Below are 24,121 nucleotides of genomic sequence, written 5' to 3'. Positions count from 1 at the left end.
TGTCAAAGCTTATTCACAGGTTAACTTCACTAACTCTACCAGAATCACCGGTTTAGTTATCCCGCGATTATTCTCCGGTTAGGCGTTGCTACACGTTCGTACAATGCGTTTTCCGCCCTTCTTCCTGAATATAACTTAATGCAGCTGCTAGCCAGAGACTGTACAACTGGCCCTTACTAGTATAGCGACCGGGCCAAAAATTTTCTGTCAATATTTCATTTTCTTGGATACACCGAGAAGGTAATATGTAATCTTTCATTCATTTATTTCCACTCCCCATACATGAATCTGGCAGCTTGGGCGCTCCAGTAAAATTTTTCCCAGTAGCATCTAGCTGCTTGCTGCGACTGCTTACACAGCCACATTTCTGTAGCCAGAAGTGGGAGAAGGTACTACTCAACTGCACATGCACATTAACCCGCTCATAACTGCTAAAACGAATCTAATGTAAATAGTTGTGACGTCACGCTCATCGGAGGCAATATGTTGTTACGAAGCATTGCATACTCTTCCTAAAGCCTCTGACACACTTTGCTGTTGGCAGACGCTTGTATGAGCACTGTGTTTTGTTGCTGCATATGGCACATTTACTTTGCAATTTAAGTTTTATTTTCATTTTTTCTCTCATTCATGTTTTACTGCTGCAGTAGCAGGATACAGTAATATCCTTTGTTAGAGTATCTGTTCTTACCAGTCAAAATTACAAAAATTTAACTGAAAACAAAAACGGTGAAAAATTCCCGGAATTCTAAAAAATTACCAGGTTTTTCCCGGGCGAGTCGTATGCACCCTGTAATTACACTATCCATTTCTCTACCTCTTAATCCATTTTTACTTCTCACTCAGTCATCATTTCTAGACTGTAATTGGCGCAGAACTTACCAACGGAATAGCTTTGACATGATGCACTTTGTCCTCATTACAGTTGGCTCCCTTTCACCCTGCAGTCATAGAGAACAGCCCTTCCTTTTCAACTTTTCCCACACTATCCTCCTCTCATCTGTGAGGAAGGAACTATTATTTCCGAAAGCTAGAATAGTGTGTGTATTTTAGTGTGTGCCTATAGGCAGGTACTGATATATTGTTTCCTGATAGTAAGCACTGACCAGCAATTCTGTGCTATTTTTGTAGTTTTGAGAAAATTTTCCTTTTGATAATATAAGATAACATTTTTGAAACCATGCATAAAGAAGAATCTTAAACGTAAAGATTTTGCACAAAGCTGAAAGTTTTATTTTGCATTTTCACTTCAGCTGATACAGCTAGACGCTGCGAGGAAAATAACTCTTCAAAAATAAGTATGCAAATGCAGGCATCATTTCAGTTACTAAAAACTAATGACAACAAAGAACTAAAAAGTCTATCTTATTCCAAATTACGCTTAGTGAAACAAAATTATTACATATAAATACAAAAGCTGTGTGTGTGTGTTTCACTCTGATGATCCCCAAATTAAAACAATAGCTTATTTATTACATAAAACATTTTATTCAGCAACAAATACATTTTGTACAAGTCAAATAAACAACATGGGATATTTCGTGTACACTTTTGTTTGTAATTTGATCCACTTATTTAAATATAATATGTAGCACAAAATTTTAGTAAGGTCAACTGATCAAAATTTACAGGAAGTGGGAGTCTTCAGAGATGTACAATTTGTTTGTAATTAAGTACCTTCTAGAAGACACCAATGCACACGAAAAGTCAAATAATGGAAATTCTCACTTTGCAATATCCACCATCAAAATAAAAATGTTGCAACAATGAAGTTCTAATTAAGTTCTACTTACTGCAGCTTAACTCCTTAAAAACAGTGTTACTATTAATATCTGAGCAGTCAAGACCACAATATGATAAATGCAGAGCCACAAATAATTAAACAATTTTATAAAGCAATAAATAAACAATGCAACACTATTCCTTTTAAATCATTGCTCTGTTTCATGAGTAGACAAGGAAGTTAGGTGTTCCAGTATAATTCTCTGCGAATGACTTTCCAGAAAGAGTTGGCACTGAAAAAGCGAACTCATCTTTTTCCAAGAAGTGATCGAACACAAATGACATCCTGCAATTAAAACAGCCATTTCAATTATACTTGAAGGACGCTAATTTAAATAAACTTGTAAACAATGTAATGAAATGAAAAAGTTTGGATATCTAAATGTTAAGCACACTGGAAGTTAGGCAGGAAATAAAATAAAGAAAGGATTTGCAAAGATATTTTGATAATTAAGATGATTAAAATGGGATCCTCAAGGCTGAAAGAGGGTGAATTTGAGTAGAAACAAATAACTAGTTCCATGTCTCACTATCAAGAATTACAGAAAACTACACCAACATAAAGTAACTGGCCTACAAACAGTGTAAGCTCAGGAGGCAAATTCCTAGTACTGACGATGAAAACACTAAAATAGAAAATACTACAGATGTGATATATTCCTTCAGCAAGGAATGAGACTGTTGAACGTTGAATGGGACCCAATTCTCGTGAGGAGTAAGGCAAACAAAACATGGAAAAGGCAGCACAGTAGAGTATCGAAGATGGCAATTAGTAAGTAAGTAAGTGTCAGTTTCAGTTCAGAAATGACAGAATGAGATGTAAAAATCAAGAAAGGGAGAGAGAGAGAAATGGGGGGTTTGAAATAATTGAGCAAATAATAAAATTCTAGCAAAGGGAATGACGTCGAGTCCAGAAGGTCGGTTGGAGGCAAGTATATATTGCAGAGGAAATTCCTGTCTCTAAGTCCAGGAGAACTAATATATAGTGGAAGAAACCAAATAAGCAGTGTGGTGTATGAGTGCCTGGGGCTCTTGACCCCTGCTGCAGGGCATGCTTCTGAAATATGTATTTTTCTTCACAATATCCACAATGGGTATCTGACTTCATTACAGTGTGACTACTGATATGGCACTAAAAAGTCATCTGTTACTTTATGATAATATTATGAGAAGGATAGATCGCTACTCGCCATATAGAGGACATGTTGAGATGCAGACAGATACAACAAGAAGACTGCTAAACACGTAAGCTTTCAACAAAAAAAGCCTTCTTCTAGAGTAGACAATATACACACATTCAATGCAAGCACAGCTCTCACACATGACCATGTCTCTGGCTACTTTGGCTGCCTCACTGGATTTTCCATGGTTCCATTTGTTACTTTACTATGCAGAAATAAGTACCAGGAATGAAAATGTCCACTCTCTTATTTAAATGTATTTAGACTAATAAATTTAAAAATGAAATTGACCATTTCTGTATGAAAATAAGAAGTTTTTGAACATGAGGTGCATTAATGTGCACAAGATCAACAAAAACGGTTTATTTGACACCACAATAGTGAACCCAAAGTCACAGTACATAAATTTCTTCTTCTTTTGTACTGTGATTATGGCTTCACTATTGTAGTGTCAAACATTTAACTTCTATTATAATCACACTTCTTTATGACAATTAAATCGGTACATAGAAACACACAATGAACTGGTAAATACAAACTATGAGGTCTGTTTTCAAAAAATTCCAGAAATTTGCATGGTCTCCATCGAAATACTCTCCTCCAGAACTGATACACTGCTCCCAATGCCGTTTTCACTTCCTGAAGCAGTCTTGGTATGCCTCTTGTTGGATAGCATCAAGTCTCACCATCAGTTATGATTCTCTTAAGGAATGTCTCATTCTCATTTGCATGATCCAAAAGCTCTTCACAGATTGCAAGGTGAAGGTCTTTCTGATCTCGACTGATGAGCTGTTGCACAAACTTTGTGGCAACACGATGCATTCCAAGATGCTGTGTCAGGATTTCATGACATGATCCAACTAAAATGTTACATTCTTCAGCAATCTCTCAGTCAGTCAGTCTTTGATTGTCATGCACAATTTTGTTGATGTACCTGACATGAGCGTCGTCAGTAGACGTCGAAAGGCATCCTGAATAAGAGTTATCTTTAACTTCCGTGTGGCCCTTTTTTAAACCATGTGAACCATTCGTAACACCATGTATTGCCTAAGAATTCACCATTGTAGGCTTCCTGTACTATTTGGTGTGCCTGTAAATGTTTTCTTTAGTTTCATGCAAAATTTAATGCACACCTCTAACTCTGTGCTCTCGAAATTTGCAAACTGTGCAACAACGTTCTATCTAATAAAGCAGAGTCCTGCTAATTCGAACCCTGGTAATCCGAACATAAATGTTAGTCTAAGTATAGAAAACTGTGTGGTAAACTGCTGTACATACACACTGTTTTAATTTACAAAGTACAGTAAAACATGTATTAGAAAAATTGGCAAGAAAACATTAGGTTTAAACAATGCATAACAATGAAAGAAAAGCTGTTAAACTTACTAAAATACAGCGGACATTTTATCCCTACTTTTAGATGACAAAAACTCAGTCATTGTTTTTTTTGACATAATGAAGACAGTCTGTTATATGATGCATAGTTGCGCCATCGTCTCACAAAAATCAAATCAGCAGGTGTAGCAGTGGGCTGTTGCTCAAAATAACGTAGCACGAAGTCAAGGGCTTCTGCTGTGTCATTGTGTGGCACCAGCTATCCTTTGTCGCTTTCAGGCTCATTGTACTTTCGTCACAGTAGTCCACTTCTTTCTCGTCTTGAATCACAGCAGCAACTAAATCAGTGTCAGTAATATTCTCCACACATGCCCCATCCTATGCCATCCACTAATCTATGTATGCTTCACTAGCTTCTTCACATCCAGGGATTTTTTGTATCATTTGTAGTAGATTTTCCTCTTTTATTTTCAGCTAGGTTGTCCTGAAATTCAAGAGATGTCCACAGTTTTCTCCAGGATTTTCTGAAATATTCTGCCATGCCTCAGCGGCCCAATAAACAACATCCTTCACATTGGTCTTTTTTATTTTGCCCACTAAAGGAATGCCATCATCTTGGATCAGCATTCTTAAAAATTGTTTCCTGTAAATCAGTTATAATGTTTGCAGTACGCCCTGGTCCACCCACTATAGAAGTGGTGTAACATTCGGCGGCAAAAACTTCACCACAATTTCTCCATCACATAATTCCTTAGTGCTGGTGTCAGATGGCGCATTATCAATTAAAAGGACTACACGAGGAGACAAATGATATTCCTTAGAAAACCGTCGAACAGAGGGAACAAACTGGCTGTGAAACCATTCTTTGAACAGCTTACCATCCATCCAAGCTTTTTTCTCACTGCGATAATATACGGGCAGGGACTTCATGTTGCTGTTTTTAAAAGCTCTGGGCCTAGCAGATTTGCCAATCAGCATTACAGGCAGCTTGTGATTACCAGTAGCACTTTTGTACGCTAATAAAGTCACACGATCTTTGCATATTTTAAAACCAGGAGCATGGTCTTCTGCTTTTGATGTCAGGCTTCTTGTTGGCAATGCCCTACAATTAAGGCCAGTCTCGTCAGCGTTATAAATTTGTTGGGGAGACTACTTTCCCTCTTATTTTTTCAAACTCACCAAGTATTCCTTTGCTGCATCATAGTCAGAAGAAAGCTTCTCTCCAGTAATTGTTAGCTGACGGATTCCATGACGTTTTCTGAATCTGTCCAACCAACCAGTACTCGCACTAAAATACTCATAACCATTCATTAACTTGTTCAGGTAAACAGCCTTCTCCTGAACCAGCACTCCACTCACAGGAGTTCCCCTTTCTCTTTCCGGTGTAAACCAAAGGAAAAAAGCTTCATCCACTTTATTGTACTGGAACTTTTTCAAAGTCTGCCAAATTTAGAGTGATTTTCCTGAAGACGTTGCACAGGACTGTTCAAGCTTCACTAGGTTCTTCTTCCAATCCCAAATGGTTGCTTTACCAACACCTAGTTACGTTGCCAGTTTAGATACATTCTCACCGTTGTCTATCTGCTTCGAAGCATTCAGGTTTTTCTTTGACAGTTAATGTTGTATGCTTCCGTTTACTCATGATGAAAATACGTACACCACTACATCTGAACAAATACAATACAACCATTATGCGTGCCAGTGATCGATAACTAACATAACCAGGCACTTTGCGAGCCAACTGGCAGTGCACTGACCTCAGACACTACAAAGGTCTCAACAATGCACAACAAGGGCAGTGAGTGAGAGTGAACCATTGTTACCACACTTGTTCCCATCTGCTACCATGGTCTACCTACTTATCTGCTTGGTATACTTCATTCTAGAAACTCGTCACCGTAATTCTGGCTAAACCAAACAAATCGGTAATCCGAACGAGGTCCTGTCCCAATTAGTTTGGATTAACGGGCCTCTACTGTACAATAACTAACAGACATACATAAATTAAACTTCTGGCAGTTACACATTAAACACAGGCTTGTGCACAGATGCCAACCGCATTTTGCTCCAACAAACCATTTGTGCGAAATTACGAATGGAATGTTTTGAACAGATCTCACGTGTGCTAATGTCCCCAGCAATGAAATGGAAAGGATAAATTGCTACTTACCACACAGAGGTTGTGTTTAGTGGCAGAAAGGCACAATGAAAAATAATGCTAGAAATATTTCATTTTTTTTAGACAAAGTCCTTCCTCAGAAGTAGAAAAAACACAAACATTCACACAAAAACAACTCATACATTCACTATATCTTGGCACTAAGGACACCAATCAGGCCTTAGTGGCCATGTGTACTACGAGAGTGACTTGTGTTAATGTGTGCCCGTTTTTTACTTCTGAAGGACTGTGCCTGAAAGTTGAAACATTTCCAGTGTTCTTTTTTATTGTGCCTGCCTGCAACTTAATGCTTCCTCTAGGTGGTGAGTAGTAATCTATTCTTCCTATTTTGTTGTTAATCCATCATCATGGATGTTCCATTGCCCCACCCCCTTCCCCCTGCTATGTTCATTGCCATAAAAACTGCAATCTTTTCACAAATGAGGTTACTTAAAAATTACCAAAAAATATTGAAATAGTCACAGCCCACTAAATACAATAAACCACTATATGTCTTGACCAAATGATGCAATACCAGAGATAATCTGTACAACATGACAAAATCAGTCACCAAATTCTCTAAGGTAATAAGAAAATTAGTAGCAAATACTTTAAAAGTCCATAACCACCACAAAATTAGCATACTGATGTTCCACAAAATCAAATTTCAGCAAATCTGGAACTAAATATAGGCCATATCACAACTGGAAAGCTAGACAGTGACCGTACTATTTATCTGAAGTATTATCAGGTTCAAAGATGATATGGACTTACTTAAAAGTTTTATAGGACTTGATTTGAAGTTCTACATGCAAGTAATTACAATAATTACCTCATACAGTCCACTAGACGTGTGGCAACCTTTTTGCGGCGATGGTTGGGAGCTGTCCAAATGTGGCTGACACCACACCAAACTGGGTACGTTTCTGCAGAGCAACAGTCAACACCTTCTATGGAGATCATTTTATATGCTTCTTTCTTTGGTTCAGCAACAAGAATACCAAGCACAGACTTCTGGTTTACAAACATATACACCTAAAATACAAATTATGTTAAATTATTTTCTGGCACTATTATTCACTTTCATTCTGTTGTGTACATCATTCAAGGAATGTGTCTAGGTGTGATAGACATCCATCTAAAATTTAATGCATTTATAGTGGGTCTCTATCAGTTTTTAACAGCTGCCCCATAAAGGGTAAAATATGCTACTTGTAAGATATCAACATGCCCTGGATTACAAATGGAATCAAAATACCACGTGCAAGGAAAAGAAAATTAATTGAAATTGTTAAGACAAAATGAGAACAACAACTCATTACACATTACAAAAAAATAACGTTCTGTCTTATGGAATAGGAATAAAAAAATTAAAATCCTCTGTATAATGTCTGAAATCAATAAACAAAATAAAACTGATATGGGCAATAGTTAAAAGAGAAACATTCTTGCAGATGGTAGCCAAGCCTGCAGGTTGCACTGTTGAATACAGCCACAGATGGCACCTGTGCAACGTTCTCAACATATTGCAAGTGTCACACATGATCAGAACACTGTTCTGTGTAGCTGAGAGTGAATCATGTCAGAGCTTAGTGAATTCTAAAAAGGGCAAATTGTTGGTGTTTTGCATTCATGCTTCCATATGCAAGGCAACCAAAGTGTTTGTATTTCATGAGGCACTGTATCTAAGATTTATACTGCATACAGGGAAAACATCATCAGCTAAGTCACAACACAGATGAAAGTGTGTGTTCATTGATCATAACTGACAGTCACTAAAGAGAATTGTGATGAAAAATAAGAGGATGACAGTTGAAAAATTCACTGCAGGACAGAATGTCGCACTTGTGAACCCTGTCAGCAATAAAACACAAAGGGAGCTCCAGAAGCAGGAAATTTTAGGGAGAGTTGGAATTTCATACCCATTTATCAGTGATACATGTATCCGTAACAGGAAAACGTAGTGCTGAAGCCATAAAACCTAGACTATGTAGCAATGGAAAAAATTAATTTGGTTGGATAAGTCTTGTTTCACACTGTTTCCTATTTCTAGTCGTGTTTATGTCCCAACAGTGAAATAAGGCAGGGGTCCAGGGACGCAGTGACGGGGGCCATACATAGCACGGATAGGGTACATGTGACCACAGTGCAAGATGACCTCCATCTTGTCCACTTGGCCTTAACGGACAGAACAACTTTGTCCACAGTGTTGGCACGAAGTCTGGGGACTGCAAAGGGTATAGACATGTCTTCGTTGACAGTTCGAGGCCGTCTTCTGCGGGTTGGTCTCTTTGTCATCCACATCATTGTGTCAGCTCCCACTGACCTGAATCCAACAATGCTGCAATGGGTATGTTAACACTAACTCTGGGATGCTGAGTGGCAAAATGTAGTGTTTCCAGATGAGTCCCACTTCAACTTGTCCTGGTCGAATACATGTTTGACAATGACACTGAACGCAATTGGACAGAATGCATTTTTGGGCAGCATAGCTAACAATTTCAGCAAGACAACACCCGGTCGCTTGTGGCGAGGTATGTGCAAGCTTTCTTCGAAGAATGACGGGTACCACTGCTTTCCTGGCCTGTCCGTTCATCTGACATTTTACCCACTGAACATATCCCTGATATGATCTGTTGGGAACTCTATATTTAGGTCCTCTTGCTGGCATAGTTGATGCTTTGTGGACACAACTACAATCCGCGTGGCAGAGGATTCGCCAGCAGCATATTCAAGTGCTCTGATTCCATGTCACAATGTCTAGTGGCTCAGACTGCAGCACATGGTGGCTCTACTCCATCTCTAATTTCCACAGTCACAGTGTATGTACAGGTCTGTAATGCTAATCACTTGTGTAGTGTGGCGACCCTAATCAGTGGAATAAATTTCACTGTGATCACATCTCTTGGTTTTGATGTTCAAGGATATCATAATTTCTCCACAGATAGCCCAAGAAATTAGAAATTTAACTAAACCCCTCAAACTAACAATATCTCAAGTACTAAAATTCTGTTGTTCGAGTACAATACACAACGTATTCAGTCACAGAAGCAATATATCACTGCTACAGGAGATATTTCCATACAGATTGACATATGCTATAGTCAGATCCCTTTACAAAAAAGGTAGTAAGACATGGTGATAATTACAGACCATCCCACTCCTTATCTCCCTGTCGAAGGTACTGGGAAAATATGTATGCATGACAAACATCTGTCAAAATAAGATACTTGGGTACATTTTTTCTGCAGCCTCCCTCCTCACACATCACCAGCAATTATGAAACAAGCCCAAGAAACAAGCCCACTGAGTCTTACCAGCACATTTATGTTCACACGCATGACTATCTTCACCTGCCGACAATATTGTGTCAATTTTTTTGGAGCAGCGACCATTGCCATCCATCCTGAAACTTGAGCTGTGACTGACTGTTTAAATGTTACTGCCACTGTTTAGAGAGCTGCTCCATGTTTATGTGGTTTTTAGTGCACATCATATACATAATCTACATTCATGTCCTGCAAATCACTGAAGTGCACAGAACAGGGTACTTCCCATTGCACCACACTTTTTTCCATTCTACTTGTGCTTGTAGTGTGGGGGAAATAACTACTTAAATGCCTCTGTTATTCTATACTTAGTCTGATTTTGTCTTTATGACCCCCGTAGGAACAATACTTAGTATGCTAATGCATATCCCAATATTTCTCAAACTTGGCAAGTACGCTTTTGCGGGGTAATCCAGTCCAATGAAGAAACTACAACTCTTGAAAAAGTAAATATTCTCCTGCAAATTAAATCTGGTTCTCTTCAAGTCGACTGTCATTTAAATGGTCTACATTTACTATATTGTCTGCTGAGAAAATGTACTGTAATTATAAACGTTACTTGTTTCACACAATAGCATGAGATCGCAATTATGATTCACGGAGCAAGCACCTAACTACTTAGCAAAATTTGATATTAGAACCAATTTACGTTTCAAACAAGGGGCTGCAAGCATTGGCACTGAGAACACCACCTAAAGGTTAGTAACGGACAAACAGATCATTCCAACAATTAAGTCTTTTATATCCCGTAGGTTTTCTATTTCCATTAACTGTCATGTGCTCTAAAGAATTAAAAATAAATAAATAACAATTAAACTGGGTGAAGCTGTCTTCAGCCCAAAGGTTGATCTGAACACTGCAGCAATTTACTAGCACTGTCCTAAGGGAGGGCGGGGTGGGTGGGTGGGTGGGTGGGGGTGTCCTTGCTTTCCCTTGACCTTTGTACTAACTACCAGCCATTTACAAGAGAGCATGCCACAAATCAAAAGGAACTTCAAAAGATGGTTCAATTTTGCATTTTCCATATCAACAATCATTGTAAAAGATGAAAAATGTGAAAGTGACAAAAACTGTTAGGACCTACCGATAACTGAATACCTGACATTTGGATCTGTAGTCTGACACCTCAAGCTTTGAATACTTTGTGGGCAATACACAGAAGTGATTTCCAAAATAACCTTACATCCACACTTTTCATTTGGTTTCATTTAAGGTACTCCCCTTTCATCTCCTCGCCAACCATTACTCATGTATGTTGCACCTTTTTACACTCAACTGAGTTGAAAGATTTCTGCCACATCTTACAGATTTTTTACATGTTGTCACTCCAGTTTAACATTCCATGTCTCTTGTTTCTCCACATCTGATCCAACACCTTATTATCAGCTGCCCCACTCTTTAGCATATCAATCCAGCCATTTAACCCCCCCCCCCCCCAGGTCTTTGATGACAACTTCCTTAGACCTCTTTTGGCTAACGAAAAAATCTACATCACATCACACTGATCTCTGAAATATGTTCTGTTGTAGTAATAGTAGTAGTAGTAGTAGTAGTAGTAGTAGTAGCAGCAGCAGTAATAGTAACTATTACTGTATTTTTATTATTTAGTACTACAGCCACTGTAGTGATGCCACTTAGGTGTCTCATCATATGGTTTTGTACTTGTTTGACTTGTTCTACACAAACACTAGCATTTCAATTGTTGGTCAACCGTGTAACATTTGCATTCAGTTCCTCTACACTGTCACTACTTCCTGCCATTCACGGCTCAGGCAGTACTAACAGGAAAGAACCTAATGGCCACCATAATGTTGCAATGATCATGCTATACGTAAGGGTACACATACATTGGTTAATATTCCGGTGTTTTGTGAAACACCAGTGCTCTTGGCAGTTAGTATAATTGAGTAATCACTCATAACTCGCATTCAGCTAAGTTTAAGCATCATTATTATCATTAGTTAAGGTATTAACATGATCCTTGGTTTGTTGTGGTTGGATTTTTATGTTTGAGATGCTCTTGGGGTCCCGTACAGCAGAGAAAGATACCCTTTTGATGATTTTCAATCACTGCAAGTAGTCACTCAAGAGTCCGCTGCGTCGCGCGTGGTGCAATGGGGCTCCTCCACGACAGAGTTCCATGGGTTTTGTTAACAAACCCAAGAAAGTAGAATGAAGAAAATACAAGAGCCTGGCGACAGAAATCTATCAGAGGACATGTTTGTTGCTAGGGAGCAGCTCCATGGCACCACACACAGGGCTGCAGACACGGAGCGACGACAAACTTATGAAATGGGTGTCTTTTGCCACTGCACTATTCTCCAGCAATACATCGAACATAAAAATCCAACTCCAACAAACCCAGAAACGACTGTGATAATCTGAGTTGTAAACTGTGTGAGTTGAAGTCTGGCCAATAAACCAGATTATGTCCAGAGTAAACAGCCTGTTCTTTTCCATAGTAAAAATAGCTTTAGGGGAAGAACAGCTGGAAGCAGTGGAGTTTCCATCTGGTATAAGGTAAAAGCATACTTCACAACAGGAAAGCACACATATTATTGTAGACATCATAATGGCATCGAGAAAATATTTGCCATAAACATTTATTTTCAATACGGGCACAAAAATCCCCCCCTCCAACCTGTAGTACGAAGGAACAGACACCACACATTCATTTTATTGATTTGCCTCGATGGGGAATGAATCCACAACCTTCAGTGCGGGTGCACATTTCATTAGGCCTCTAGTGGGAATTTAAAATTAGTCAGCATGGAGGGCATGGATGGGCACCATGGATAGGTGGCATTGGGAGGGAATGTGAGTCAGTTGGGGGGCACGCAGAGAGAGTCCATGCATTTGTGATAAACAGTATGTCCAGATGGTTAATGCAACTGCCTAGTAAACAGGAGATCCCGGTTTATATACCGGTCTGGCACACATTTACACTCGTTGCGGCCGTTTCCGCGTAATGTCCCAATGCAGCAGATATTAGTTCCTCCACCTCCAGCTTCAATTTACATAAATTTAGTACTGCCACAAACAAGACCATATACAAGCTGCTGAAGGTAAAGTTATCCAGGGTCATCACAGGCTTCCCAAGTGAAATTCTCTGATATCCAGAAAAGTTTTAGTATTTTTCCCTGACAGATTTTGAGATCTCAAGGGTAAATTAAGATGTAAGTTCACAACCTGTCTTTGCAGCTATGGTACAAGAAACAACAGTGCAAATGAGGATACACCTGGAAAGAACTTAGAAGAAGATGGCATTTCCTGATGTGAGCAAAAATACTAACATCAACATATTTTGTAACGAATGGAGAAAGCAAGTCAAATGGTATGTGTGTTTCATAAGACTGCTGATGTTATTTTATTTCAATAAAACGAAACACCGTAGGTGACAAAAATACTTATATCCTTGGGAGTTGCACGATCGATTTAAAATACCTCCACTGATTTCAGAAATAACCCCAGAAAAAAGTAGGCCACTTGAAAGGTGACTGCCACTAAAATGTTGGATCTACTATGTTGATTATTATCAGTTATTACCTACTGTGTTATACATATATGAGGTGCGATTGGAAAGTTTTTAGAATGGGCTTGTAATTTACAATGGTGGTACTTACATGTTACTGTGATGCATCTCCTTCGAAATAGTCCCCTTCTGACAGAACACATCGACTCCTGGGGACCCGGTGGGGCTCGAAACATGAAGACGAGTCGTCATGTCTTCGTTTCATGAACGCCCAAGGTCATTTACCCACCGGGGCCAGCATGGCGGCGGTCCCTGTCCCGCTGAGATAATTTGTCCTTTTAGGACAATTATCTGAGCAAGCACCCATGCCAGCAAAAGGTTGGCACGTGTAAAAGTTTTCGTTTTGGAGTGTCATGCAGTGCCCCCTTTTTGTTCAATATGTATATAAATACAGAATCTTGTATATTTTATTCAGTCAGCACAATGTCGTGATTAAATCAGTATTTAAGCACAGGATCAAATAGTTCAATTCAGTACGACAGAGGAACGTTATATCCAGGACCAGGGGACGATATTGAAATGGCGGAACATGGAAACACCTTTAATGTTAATAGAGATAATAGTATACGGACAATGTTTCGACAAGATGCCGCAGTTGAAATTAGGTACGGAGAAAATCCAGCATATGATGATTTAGACGAAGAAGTCGTCGAATTTGAGTTGGAGCCAATGCCATCAGAAGAAGTTAACACTGGACTGCGGCAGCGTCATCCATATCAGTACGGCGAGGAAGGTCACACTGCAATAGATGTAGATACAGACGAAAATACACCGCTTTTATCTGGAACGGCTGAAACAGCAGTGGACGGCGCAACCTTGACCATGGTTTTATCTGGAACTGGTAGCGCAACTGCCGCGACGTTATCAACAGCGCAAATTGCTGGAGCTGCTGGTCTTACTGCTTTGGCCGGTGCTGGAGTAGCGTATGGTACAAAAAAATTAGTTGATCGAATAAGTAACAAAGGATTGACGTTGCCAGGTAGCGATTATGTTGGGCCTGGAAACCCTATAAATATAGACACACCGCGAAGTGCAGCAGATGCAATTGCCAAGGAACACGATGTCGGGTACGACCGCCTGTTAAAAGAAGCTAGAGAACGTGCATTCACTGAAAAAGAATTCCGAGAACGAGTTCAAAAGTTGGATGCTAAAGCTATTATAGACTTTGCCATAGATTGGAGCCATACACGCAATTGGCATTCGTTTGCAGGAAAATACGGACTGAAATTAAAATCGTTTGTTGAAGAAAAAATTGGAAAAGTTTTATATCCAGTAAAACCAGATGCCAAACCAGAAGGTATGTATATTTACGTGCATATGAATATTCAATAATTGATTATAAATTATATGTCTATGTTAATAATAACGTTTCTCGCCTTCAGCAGAAGTACGATTGGCCTCCTTGGGAACGCCCAAATTGGAATGAAATGCATGAAGGCCAGAAACGTTATGCATATGAACAGTGGCTAATGTCACGTGTACGTCGTGGTTTGCCCATAGTTCATGAACGTCCATCAACATCTGGCAGTACATCATTAGCACCGAGATCAGAAAGTGTTCCTGACATCGACTCTGAAGAGGACGTAGAAGATTCTTACGACAACGGAGAGGATCCAAACCCCGTTCGACCATTAGTTCCTTATTCTGACTCTGACACAGAAAATAGTGCTATGAACGAAGAAACAGCAAAACGTACAGCATCGGCCCAAGAAGCAATGGGTGCAAAGAAGGCTAGAAAAACACTTCCTGGTACAGCAGCTCCCTCAGCTAATGGAATGGGTGATTCCGCCAACACACGTGATGTGCCATTACCTGCACCATCAATATTAGATATGGGTAACATTACCAGGTATAGAAAAGTACACAGATTTTTTACGTATGGTCTAGCATATAAAGTACTCAGACATGAAAATGCTGTATTTATGATTCCCCCTTTAGCAGAAATTCCTGTTGATCGACCATTTTTGTACATGACCCCCTCTGAATTTGATTTATTACCACATGGTAGTAGAATTGTTCATTGCTCTGCACAAGTGATTGCACGTAATCCCAGGATTGCTTTCCCAACAAATTCAAGTGACTCTGAACTTGCAACTTTAAATCAAAATAAGAATATGATTACTTCTGTGGGTATTAATTTAAAAATACCTGGTGTTAATGTTACACCTACTGCATTTGGCTCATCAGCTCCTATGGAAACAAGTAGTATAGATCATAAACGTAATTTTAATCCAATTTGGAAATCGTGGTATGGGTATAAGAATAATGAAGAATTGTTTTTAACTACAGTACCTGCCCATCAATTCGGACAACCCATTAATTTGAAATATTATGCCTGTGTGTCTAGTACAAAGGCAAAAGGGCTGCATAATTGGGGGTGGAAATGTGTTCAATCGTGTGTTTCTGAAGTAGATGCAGATTCTCGTACTGGCAGTGTTATTGTTAACTATGACTATAAACCAACATTAGGTTTTGTCAAAATACCAAAAGTTGCAAATGTTGATGTATTCCCCATTACAGCTACTGCACAAGGAGTACCTCAACGGTATACAATTACTGGTGATAAGCACTGTAATCCGTTTATGGCATGTGACAATTTTTCAAAAACACCTTTGGAACCAGCTCAAATTCAGGAACAATTAGTACAAGCTATTACTCCAGTAACAAATGATGATTTCTCTGGATATGATGATTTAATAGAAAAGGCAGATATTGCTTCTGCTGGGTACAATATTAGACTCCATGATACAAATGTCCAACCTAGTCTTCATGTAGGCATAAACCCTACATATGCTTTAAGCACTGGCAGTTTAAATAATGATATTGTTAAATATACTGATACTCAAATGTTGTTTGAAGTTATTGCTGAATGTTCTGTTTATTCAGATGGTTTGGAAACTCACTATCCCAGAGCAAATGTACCAAATGTTCAGGTATCCGATATGATTTATACGTCAAATGTGAAAAGGAATCAGGAATCATCAGTGTACAAGGGACAATATGAAATTAAACAAGCTTGAATATAATATCTTGTATGTATTGTAAAAACCTTTGTATTGTACAAAATTGTAAATAAATGAATTATTACATTAAAACAGTGTTTCATTTCAATAATTATCTCAGCAGGACAGGGACCGCCGCCATGCTGACCCCGGGGGCCCCGGTGGGTAAATGACCTTGGGCGCTCATGAAACGAAGACATGACGACTCGTCTTCATGTTTCGAGCGCCCAAGGTCCTGAAGTGTGTTAAGGACGCTCTCCATATTTGCCTGGATGTCTTCAATCAAGTCAAATTGCTTCCCTTTCAGTGAAAATTTCAGTTTAGGAAACATGTACAAGTCCGCAGGGCCCAAATAGGGGGAATATGGCAGTTGTGGAAGCACAGGAATTTTGAACTTTGTCAAAAATTCAACGATGGAGAAGGCACGATGAGCCGGAGCATTGTCATGGTGTAGCACCCAACTCCTGTCTTTCCACAATGCAGGCCTTTTCTTCCACACCTTTTTGTGCAAACACTCAAGGATACATCTGTATTATTCCTGGTTGATTGTCTATCCTCCAGAGGTAAATTCATGATGCACAGTATGGGTAGAATCAGAAAAAAATCAACCACATTGTCTTCACCTTCGACCAACTTTGCCGTGCATTTTGGTTGTGGTGAACCTGGAGTCTTCCACTGCGAAGACCGGACTTTGGTTTCAGGATCATATCCATAGACCCACGATTCATCACCTGTAATTACCCTATTTAATAAATCTGGGTCATTTTTAGTCCAATTAATCATTTCTTGGCACACTTCAAGTCAGTACTGTCTCTGGTTATTTGACAACACTTTTGGAATAAATTTAGCAGACACTCAAAGCATGTTCAGATCTTCAGGTAAAATTGATTGAACTGCATAGAAACTTAAATCAAGTTCATCAGCCATCTCCCTAGCTGTAAGTCTACGACCAGAGCGCACCAAGTCGCGAACTTTCACAACATTTTCATTCGTTTCTGAGGTGGAAGGACAACCGGACCATGGTTCAACTTCAAATGATTCGCGGCCATTTTTAAATCTGTTGAATCGGACAAAAGCATCTGACTGGCTCATACAATTATCTCCAAAATCTGTTTTTAATAGTTTGTAAGTCCCAGTAACTGATTTCCCGGTTTTAAAACAAAATTTCACACAAACTTGTTGCTCCGTTTATATGTCCATCTTCACGCAGATAGAATCCGGCAACAAGCCCTAACAGACCCGCACTCAACCAGCTGCCACAACGAAATGAATAAAGGAAATGCAGTTTCTGGTCAGAGGGCGTTCAAGGACAAGGCAATGACTCACTCCCTACCCTCCCTGTACCTGCCCGCCAAACCAGTAAGCAGTAGCGGATCCATTCTTAAAACTTTCCAATCACACCTCGTATTATTTTACAGACATTGTGTGATTTTTCTTTGGAGAAATATATGAGTACATAGCGTACAAACTGCCACAATTTTTTTCTTCTTATTGTCCATACTTTCTAAAATATAAACTACTTTTGAAGGGCCAAAATGTATAAGCACAAATAAAATACCTATAAAACACCACGCTGTACAACATACTTCTGGTGATACAGTCAATTCCTGAAATCCATCGCCCATGGAGTCTGGCATGCTGAGGAGCACTGCAGTCATGGGTCCATAGATGAACTATGAAAATCCGCTGCATTATGCCACACACAAACAGACCCATACTGCAGGCAGATCAGTGAGACTAGATCCAACAGACAATTCCTGCACATTAGTGGGAACCGAATAACTTCAGATCGGCAGGCCCGATCCATTATCGATACCTGCAGAAACGGCCTCCGGTTTTGGCCTGTTATGGAAATCCACTCATGTGGCCAGCCATTCATGAGCCATAGACTGCATGTTGATGAAATAAGACCACAGTGATCAATCCACGCAACAGATAATTTGTTCAAATACTCTGAGAATCAATAATAAGGATAGGTAGCAACTCACCACAAAGATGATTGCTGAGCCACAGACAGGCACATAGAAAAGACTATCACACTCTCACAACTAAATTTTCAGCCATAGCTCTTGTCAGAAAACGAGAGCACACACATATTCATATAATCGCTCAGACACAACTTATGCACACTTTACCTCAATCTCCGGCCGCTGCATCTACACTCTCTAAGAATCATATTTAAAAAAAAATCACTCCTCAAGCCTCCCTGCCTCTCGTCGGAAGCTGCTAGGCTAGCGTCAAGAAGTGGTGGCAGCACTAACTGCAAGCTGAGGGGAATGGTAGAAAGGGGAGAAGCAGTAGGACTGAGGGAGTAAGGAAGCAGCGCATGTACTCAGCTGCACTCAGCCAGCGATGATGCATGACACTTCAGTAAACAAACCATTTCACCTACTGAGACAAAAATGGGTTAGAATCAAGTGGTAAACTGATATTTGGGTATATCTGGACGAGGTTTGGACATACAACATCCACATTCCTGAAAGTCAGTGAAAAAGCCTCCAAGTTCCTGCTCAAAATATTTAGTACAGCACCAAAAAATTTTTGATTACCACTGAATCTCATTAAACTCTATCATGATGGCATACTTGATTCTGAAGTCAATTCTCATGCAAGAGTGAGTGTGTTCAAATCATCCAAGAGATGCAGTGCAATCAATATCCTCATAAAAAAATCTCTGGTGCCTAATGAGCAATGTTGGTACGATTCTCGGCTTTACTTAAAATGTCTGACTGATCTACAAATCGGAAGAAGAGAAGCCCAACATTCGTTTAAAAAAAGTAAGATAAATAACTGAACCAATGTCTGACCAGAAAGACCTAACAAACAATATTGTGAAGAGAATACGTTACTACTCACCATATACAGAAGGCATTTTAGTTGGAGACAGACACAACGAAAAGACTGCTAAACATTTAAGCTTTCAGTCAAAAGGCCTACTTTGGAAATAGAAAGCATTCACAACTCTCTCTCTCTCTCTCTCTCTCTCTCTCTCTCTCTCTCTCTCTCTCACACACACACACACGGCCATTGTCTCTTGCCACTGTGGATACAGCAGTCTGAGACAGTGGCCATGTGTGTATGCTCTCTATTTATGGAGAAAGCTTTTTGGCTGAGAACTTAAATGTTCAAGAGACTTTTCATGGTCTCTGTCTGTGACTCAACGGCTCCTCCATGACATGGGTAGCAACCTATCCTTTTCATAATATTGTTTATACTATCCTGGACTTTCAGTTGTGTGAAATAACTAATAAGATGGATGACAGTTTGACGGCAAACACTGGGACAACAAGTATATATATATATATAAAAAAAACAAGCATAGTATTCTACCAGACCTTAAGGGACACTATAAGATGATACATTTTCATGATGTTATATGTGACAGGATGTGATAAAAGGAGAAAATATAAAAATGCAGTAAATGAAACAGGCAAAAAGGAGTACAAAGTCTCAAAAATGAGACTGACTGGAAGTGCAACATGGCTAAGTGGGGATGACTAAAAGACAAATGTAAGGATGTAGAGGCATGTATCACTAGGGGAAAGAGATACTGCCTACAGGAAAATTAAAGAGATCTTTGGAGAAAAGAGAACCACCTGTATGAATATCAAGAGCTCAGATGGAAACCCAGTTCTAAGCAAAGAAGGAAAAGCAGAAAGGTGGAAGGAGTATATAGAGGCTCTATAGAAGGGTCATGTACTTGAGGGCAATATTATGTAAATGGAAGAGGACGTAGATGAAGATGAAATGGGCGATGTGATATCGCGTGAAGAGTTTGACATAGCACTGAAAGACCTAAGTCATAATAAGGCCTCAGGAGTAGACAACATTCCATTAGAGCTACCGATAGTATTAGGAGAGCCAGCCAGGAAAAAACTCTTCCATCTGGTGAGCAAGATGTATGAGACAGGCAAAATACCTTCAAACTCTATGAAGAATATTATAATGCCAATCCCAAATAAATCAGGAGCTGATAAGTGTGAACATTACCGAAGTATCAGTTTAATAAGTCACAGCTGCAAAATACTATCGCAAATTCTTTACAGACTACCGTAATGGAAAAACTGGTAGAAGCTGACCTCGGGGAAGATCAGTTTGGATTCCGTAGAAATGTTTGAACACGCGAGGCAATACTGACCCTACGACTTATCTTTGGCAAGGAAAGCGTTTCTGAAGAAGAGAAATTCGTTAACATCGAATATAGATATAAGTATCAGGAAGTCTTTTCTGGAGGTATTTGTATGGAGTGTAGCCCTGTATGTAAGTGAAACATGGACAATAAATAGTTTAGGCAAGAAGATAATGTGGTGCTACAGAAGATTGCTGAAGATTAGATGGGTAAGATCACGTAATAATGAGGAGGTACTGAATAGAATTGGGGAGAAGAGAAATTTGTGGCACAACTTGACTAGAAGAAGGGATCGGTTGAGAGGACTTTTCTGAGGCACCAATTCAGTATTGGAAGGCAATGCAGAGGGTAAATATCGTAGAGGGAGACCAAGAAATGAATACGATAAGCAGATTCAGAAGGATGTAGGTTGCCGTAGGTACTCTGAGATTAAGAAGCTTGCACAGGATAGAGTAGCATGGAGAGCCATGAAACCAGCCTCTGGACTGAAGACCACAACAAAAACATATAAGACAGAAGCATATGCTGTTCTGAAAGGGACATAGGACAATTTCCAGGGGAGTGTTACTAAATTACCTTAACCTTAAGAGAAGAACAGAATGTAAAGCTCAGTAATGTCTAAACAGCACTACATCTGTGCAGACCCAGCATCAGATGAATTAGTGCAAATATATGCCTAACTTCAGTATTTGTTCCTAACATACACCAGGAGCTTCAACTCATGAGTTCCTGGTAAGCACCAGCAGCTTCAGCTCCGTGCACACCACAGCAGAGGAAGGAAATGCAGCATGTCACAGGGCCAACGTAGTCTGCAATGCTGGAGGAAGGATAGGAACACTATCACCCTGTGGACCAAAAACACGAAGACAGCATGAACACCTGTCAGAATGAAGGACACATTTTCCTAATCCTAAGCTGAGTATGGGAGGTGCTATGCTGCTCTGGATACAGGACTTAGGACTGCAACTGGTGTACTGCCCTTCATCACATGCGAATTAACAGCAGCAGCCTCATCAACAGTTACTAAATAGGTATATTCTTCATAGAAAAAAAGAAAAGCCATTTTATTAAAGCTATGTGAATAATAATAAATAATAATAATAATTACAATAATACAGGGTGGATCAAAATTATGTGAACAATATTTTGTTGCGTTTTCTATTCTAGGGTGTTAGCACTCATGGCTGACAGACTAACATTGGAGCACAGAAGACTGGTTGCGAGCTTAATGGAAACTGTGCAGTCGGCGACAGGACTTCAAAAGGTTTGCAGAACGATTGCCAGATAGATGGCCATCAACTCAGTTAACAATTTATCGTATTTAACAAAAGTTAGTTGCAACTGGATCAATAGCAGACTATCATGGCAATGTGGGGCAACCTAGAACTGGCAGAAGTGAAATAAACATTGCTATAGTGCAACTGGCCATACTATGGAGTCCATCAGAAGCGGTGAGACAATCTACATCTACATCCATACTCCGCAAGCCACCTGACGGTGTCTGGCAGAGGGTACTTTTGAGTACCTCTATCAGTTCTCCCTTCTATTCCAGTCTCGTATTGTTTGTGGAAAGAAAGATTGCCGGTATGCCTCTATGTGGGATCTAATCTCTCTGATTTTACCCTCATGGTCTCTTCGCGAGATATACGTATGAGGGAGCAATATACTGCTTTACTCCTCGGTGAAGGTATGTTCTCGAAACTTCAACAAAAGCCCGTAACGCGCTACTGAGCGTCTCTCCTGCAGTCTTCCACTGGGGTTTATCATCTCCATAACGCTTTCGCGATTACTAAATGATCCTGTAACGAAGCACACTGCTCTCCGTTGGATCTTCTCTATCTCTTATATCAACCCTATCTGGTATGGATCAGGCAAGAGACTTGGGAGGACCAAGAGTTTCCTGTCAAGCATGAGCCCCAGGAATTTCGTAGTGTCAACAAACGGAAGGGCAACAGGCCCAAGGTGTAGAGATGGTGGGAGAAACCATCTGCACTGCCAGAAATTCATACAGATGGTTTTGTCAGCAGAAAAGCGAAAGCCACTGGCGATGCTCCAGGAGTGAAGACAATCAAGACAGCAGTGAAAACGCCGCTGAGTGAGACAGGTCCGTGTAGAACTGCAATAGATGGCAAAATCATCGACAAAAAGGGAACCAGAGACACCCGGCGGGAGACAGGCCATTATAGGGTTAATGGCAATAGCAATCATGATGACACTCAGGACGGAACCACGAGGCACATCATTTTCCTGAAAAAGTGTCCGACAAGGCAGAGCCCACACACACCTTGAAAACTCAGTGTCGTAAAAATGCCCGAAGAAAACAGGGCAGGTGACCATGGAAGCCCCACATGTAAAGAGACTGAGGATACCAGTTCTCCAGCAGGTGTCTTAGGCCTTCTCCAAATCAAAAAACACTGCCACAGTCTGGGATTTTCGCAGAAAACCATTCATGACATGGATGGGTAAAGTAACGAGATGGTCAACTGCAAAATGTCACGCTAGAAATTCACACTGTGCATTCGTGAGTAAATGGCGAGACTCGAGCCAAACACACCAGCCGGGCATGAATCATACGTTCCATCACCTTGCAAATGCAACTGGTAAGAGGTGGGGCGGTAGCTAGAAGAAAGGTTTTTGTCCTTACCGGGCTTAGGTAGGGGTATGGCAGTGTCTTCACACCAGTGTCTAGGAAATTTGCCCTCAGCCCAGATGCAATTGTGTGTGTTAAGCAGAAAGTGCTTGCCCACAAGAGAGAGATGCTGCAACATCTGAATGGGGATAGTGTCTGACTCTGGGGCGGAGGACCGGGATGAAATGAGAGCATGATCTAGCTCCCTCATAGTGAATGTGGCATTGTAGCACTCACAATTCGGAGAAGAGAAGGGTATCACCGGAGCCTCCTCCACTCGCTTTAAGGTGTTGGAGATAGCAATAGGATCCATGATGACATCGGCACCTACTGTCAGGCCAGAAATGGGGGAATGGATCTTGGCTCCAGAGAGCTGTCGGAGGTTGGCCCACACAACAGAGGAAGGTGTGGAACTGTCAAAAGAACTAGTGACTGAAATCCAAGTAGTTCTTTTGCTATCCCTAAGAACTCTACGACACTTCGCAAGCATCTGTTTATAATGAATGTAGTTTTACAGCGTATGGCAGTTAAAAACATGGAGAGCACGTCTCAGTGCGCAAATTGCGTCGTGGCATGCCTCAGTCCACCAAGGGACTGGGACATGACATGGTAAAGAGGAAATGTGAGGAATGGAACATTCTGCAGCAGTAAGGATAACGTTGGTGGGATAGTCTACCTGGTCATCACAACTGAGGAAATCTTGTTCTGTGAAGGTCGCCAGGGAGGAGTAAAGCTGCCAGTCAGCCTTAGTAAGCAGCCATTTGAGCGTGCATGTGGATGGGGTACGGGTCAGCAAATAGATAGCACACAGCATGCTCGAGTAGGCGTCAGAAAGAACAGACCACTCAATATAATGGGGAAGCTGGGCGGTGCAAAAGGATAGGTCCAAATGGGAACAGGTGTGCGAGGAGTCAGAAAGGAAAGCGGGTGCTCCAGTGTTAAGGTAGAAGAGGTTGAGTTGGTTACGAAGGTCAGCCAAGAGGGAACCTCTCTGGCAGGTCCTGGGAGAACCCCAAATGGGATGATGCGCATTAAAGTCCCCAA

General features: G+C 40.3%; 1 protein-coding gene across 2 annotated transcripts in view; it reads right to left on the bottom strand.

Annotated features, from left to right (window-relative positions):
* Positions 1-1,465: 1,465 nt before the first annotated feature.
* The window catches only part of LOC126195160 (N-acetyltransferase eco), a 98,845-nt gene continuing 76,189 nt past the window's right edge, over positions 1,466-24,121 (bottom strand). For both annotated transcript variants that reach the window (XM_049933669.1, XM_049933670.1), the window contains exons 6-7: positions 7,289-7,491; positions 1,466-2,068 (exon numbers count right to left, since the gene is read on the bottom strand). In XM_049933669.1, coding sequence (XP_049789626.1) covers positions 1,945-2,068; positions 7,289-7,491 — 327 coding nt within the window. In that variant the 3' untranslated portion in view covers positions 1,466-1,944. The remainder of the gene's footprint in view (positions 2,069-7,288; positions 7,492-24,121) is intronic.

The sequence above is a fragment of the Schistocerca nitens genome, chromosome 7, assembly GCF_023898315.1.
Source record: "Schistocerca nitens isolate TAMUIC-IGC-003100 chromosome 7, iqSchNite1.1, whole genome shotgun sequence".
Taxonomy (NCBI): domain Eukaryota; kingdom Metazoa; phylum Arthropoda; class Insecta; order Orthoptera; family Acrididae; genus Schistocerca; species Schistocerca nitens.
This window is presented reverse-complemented; position numbering and strand designations above follow the sequence as displayed.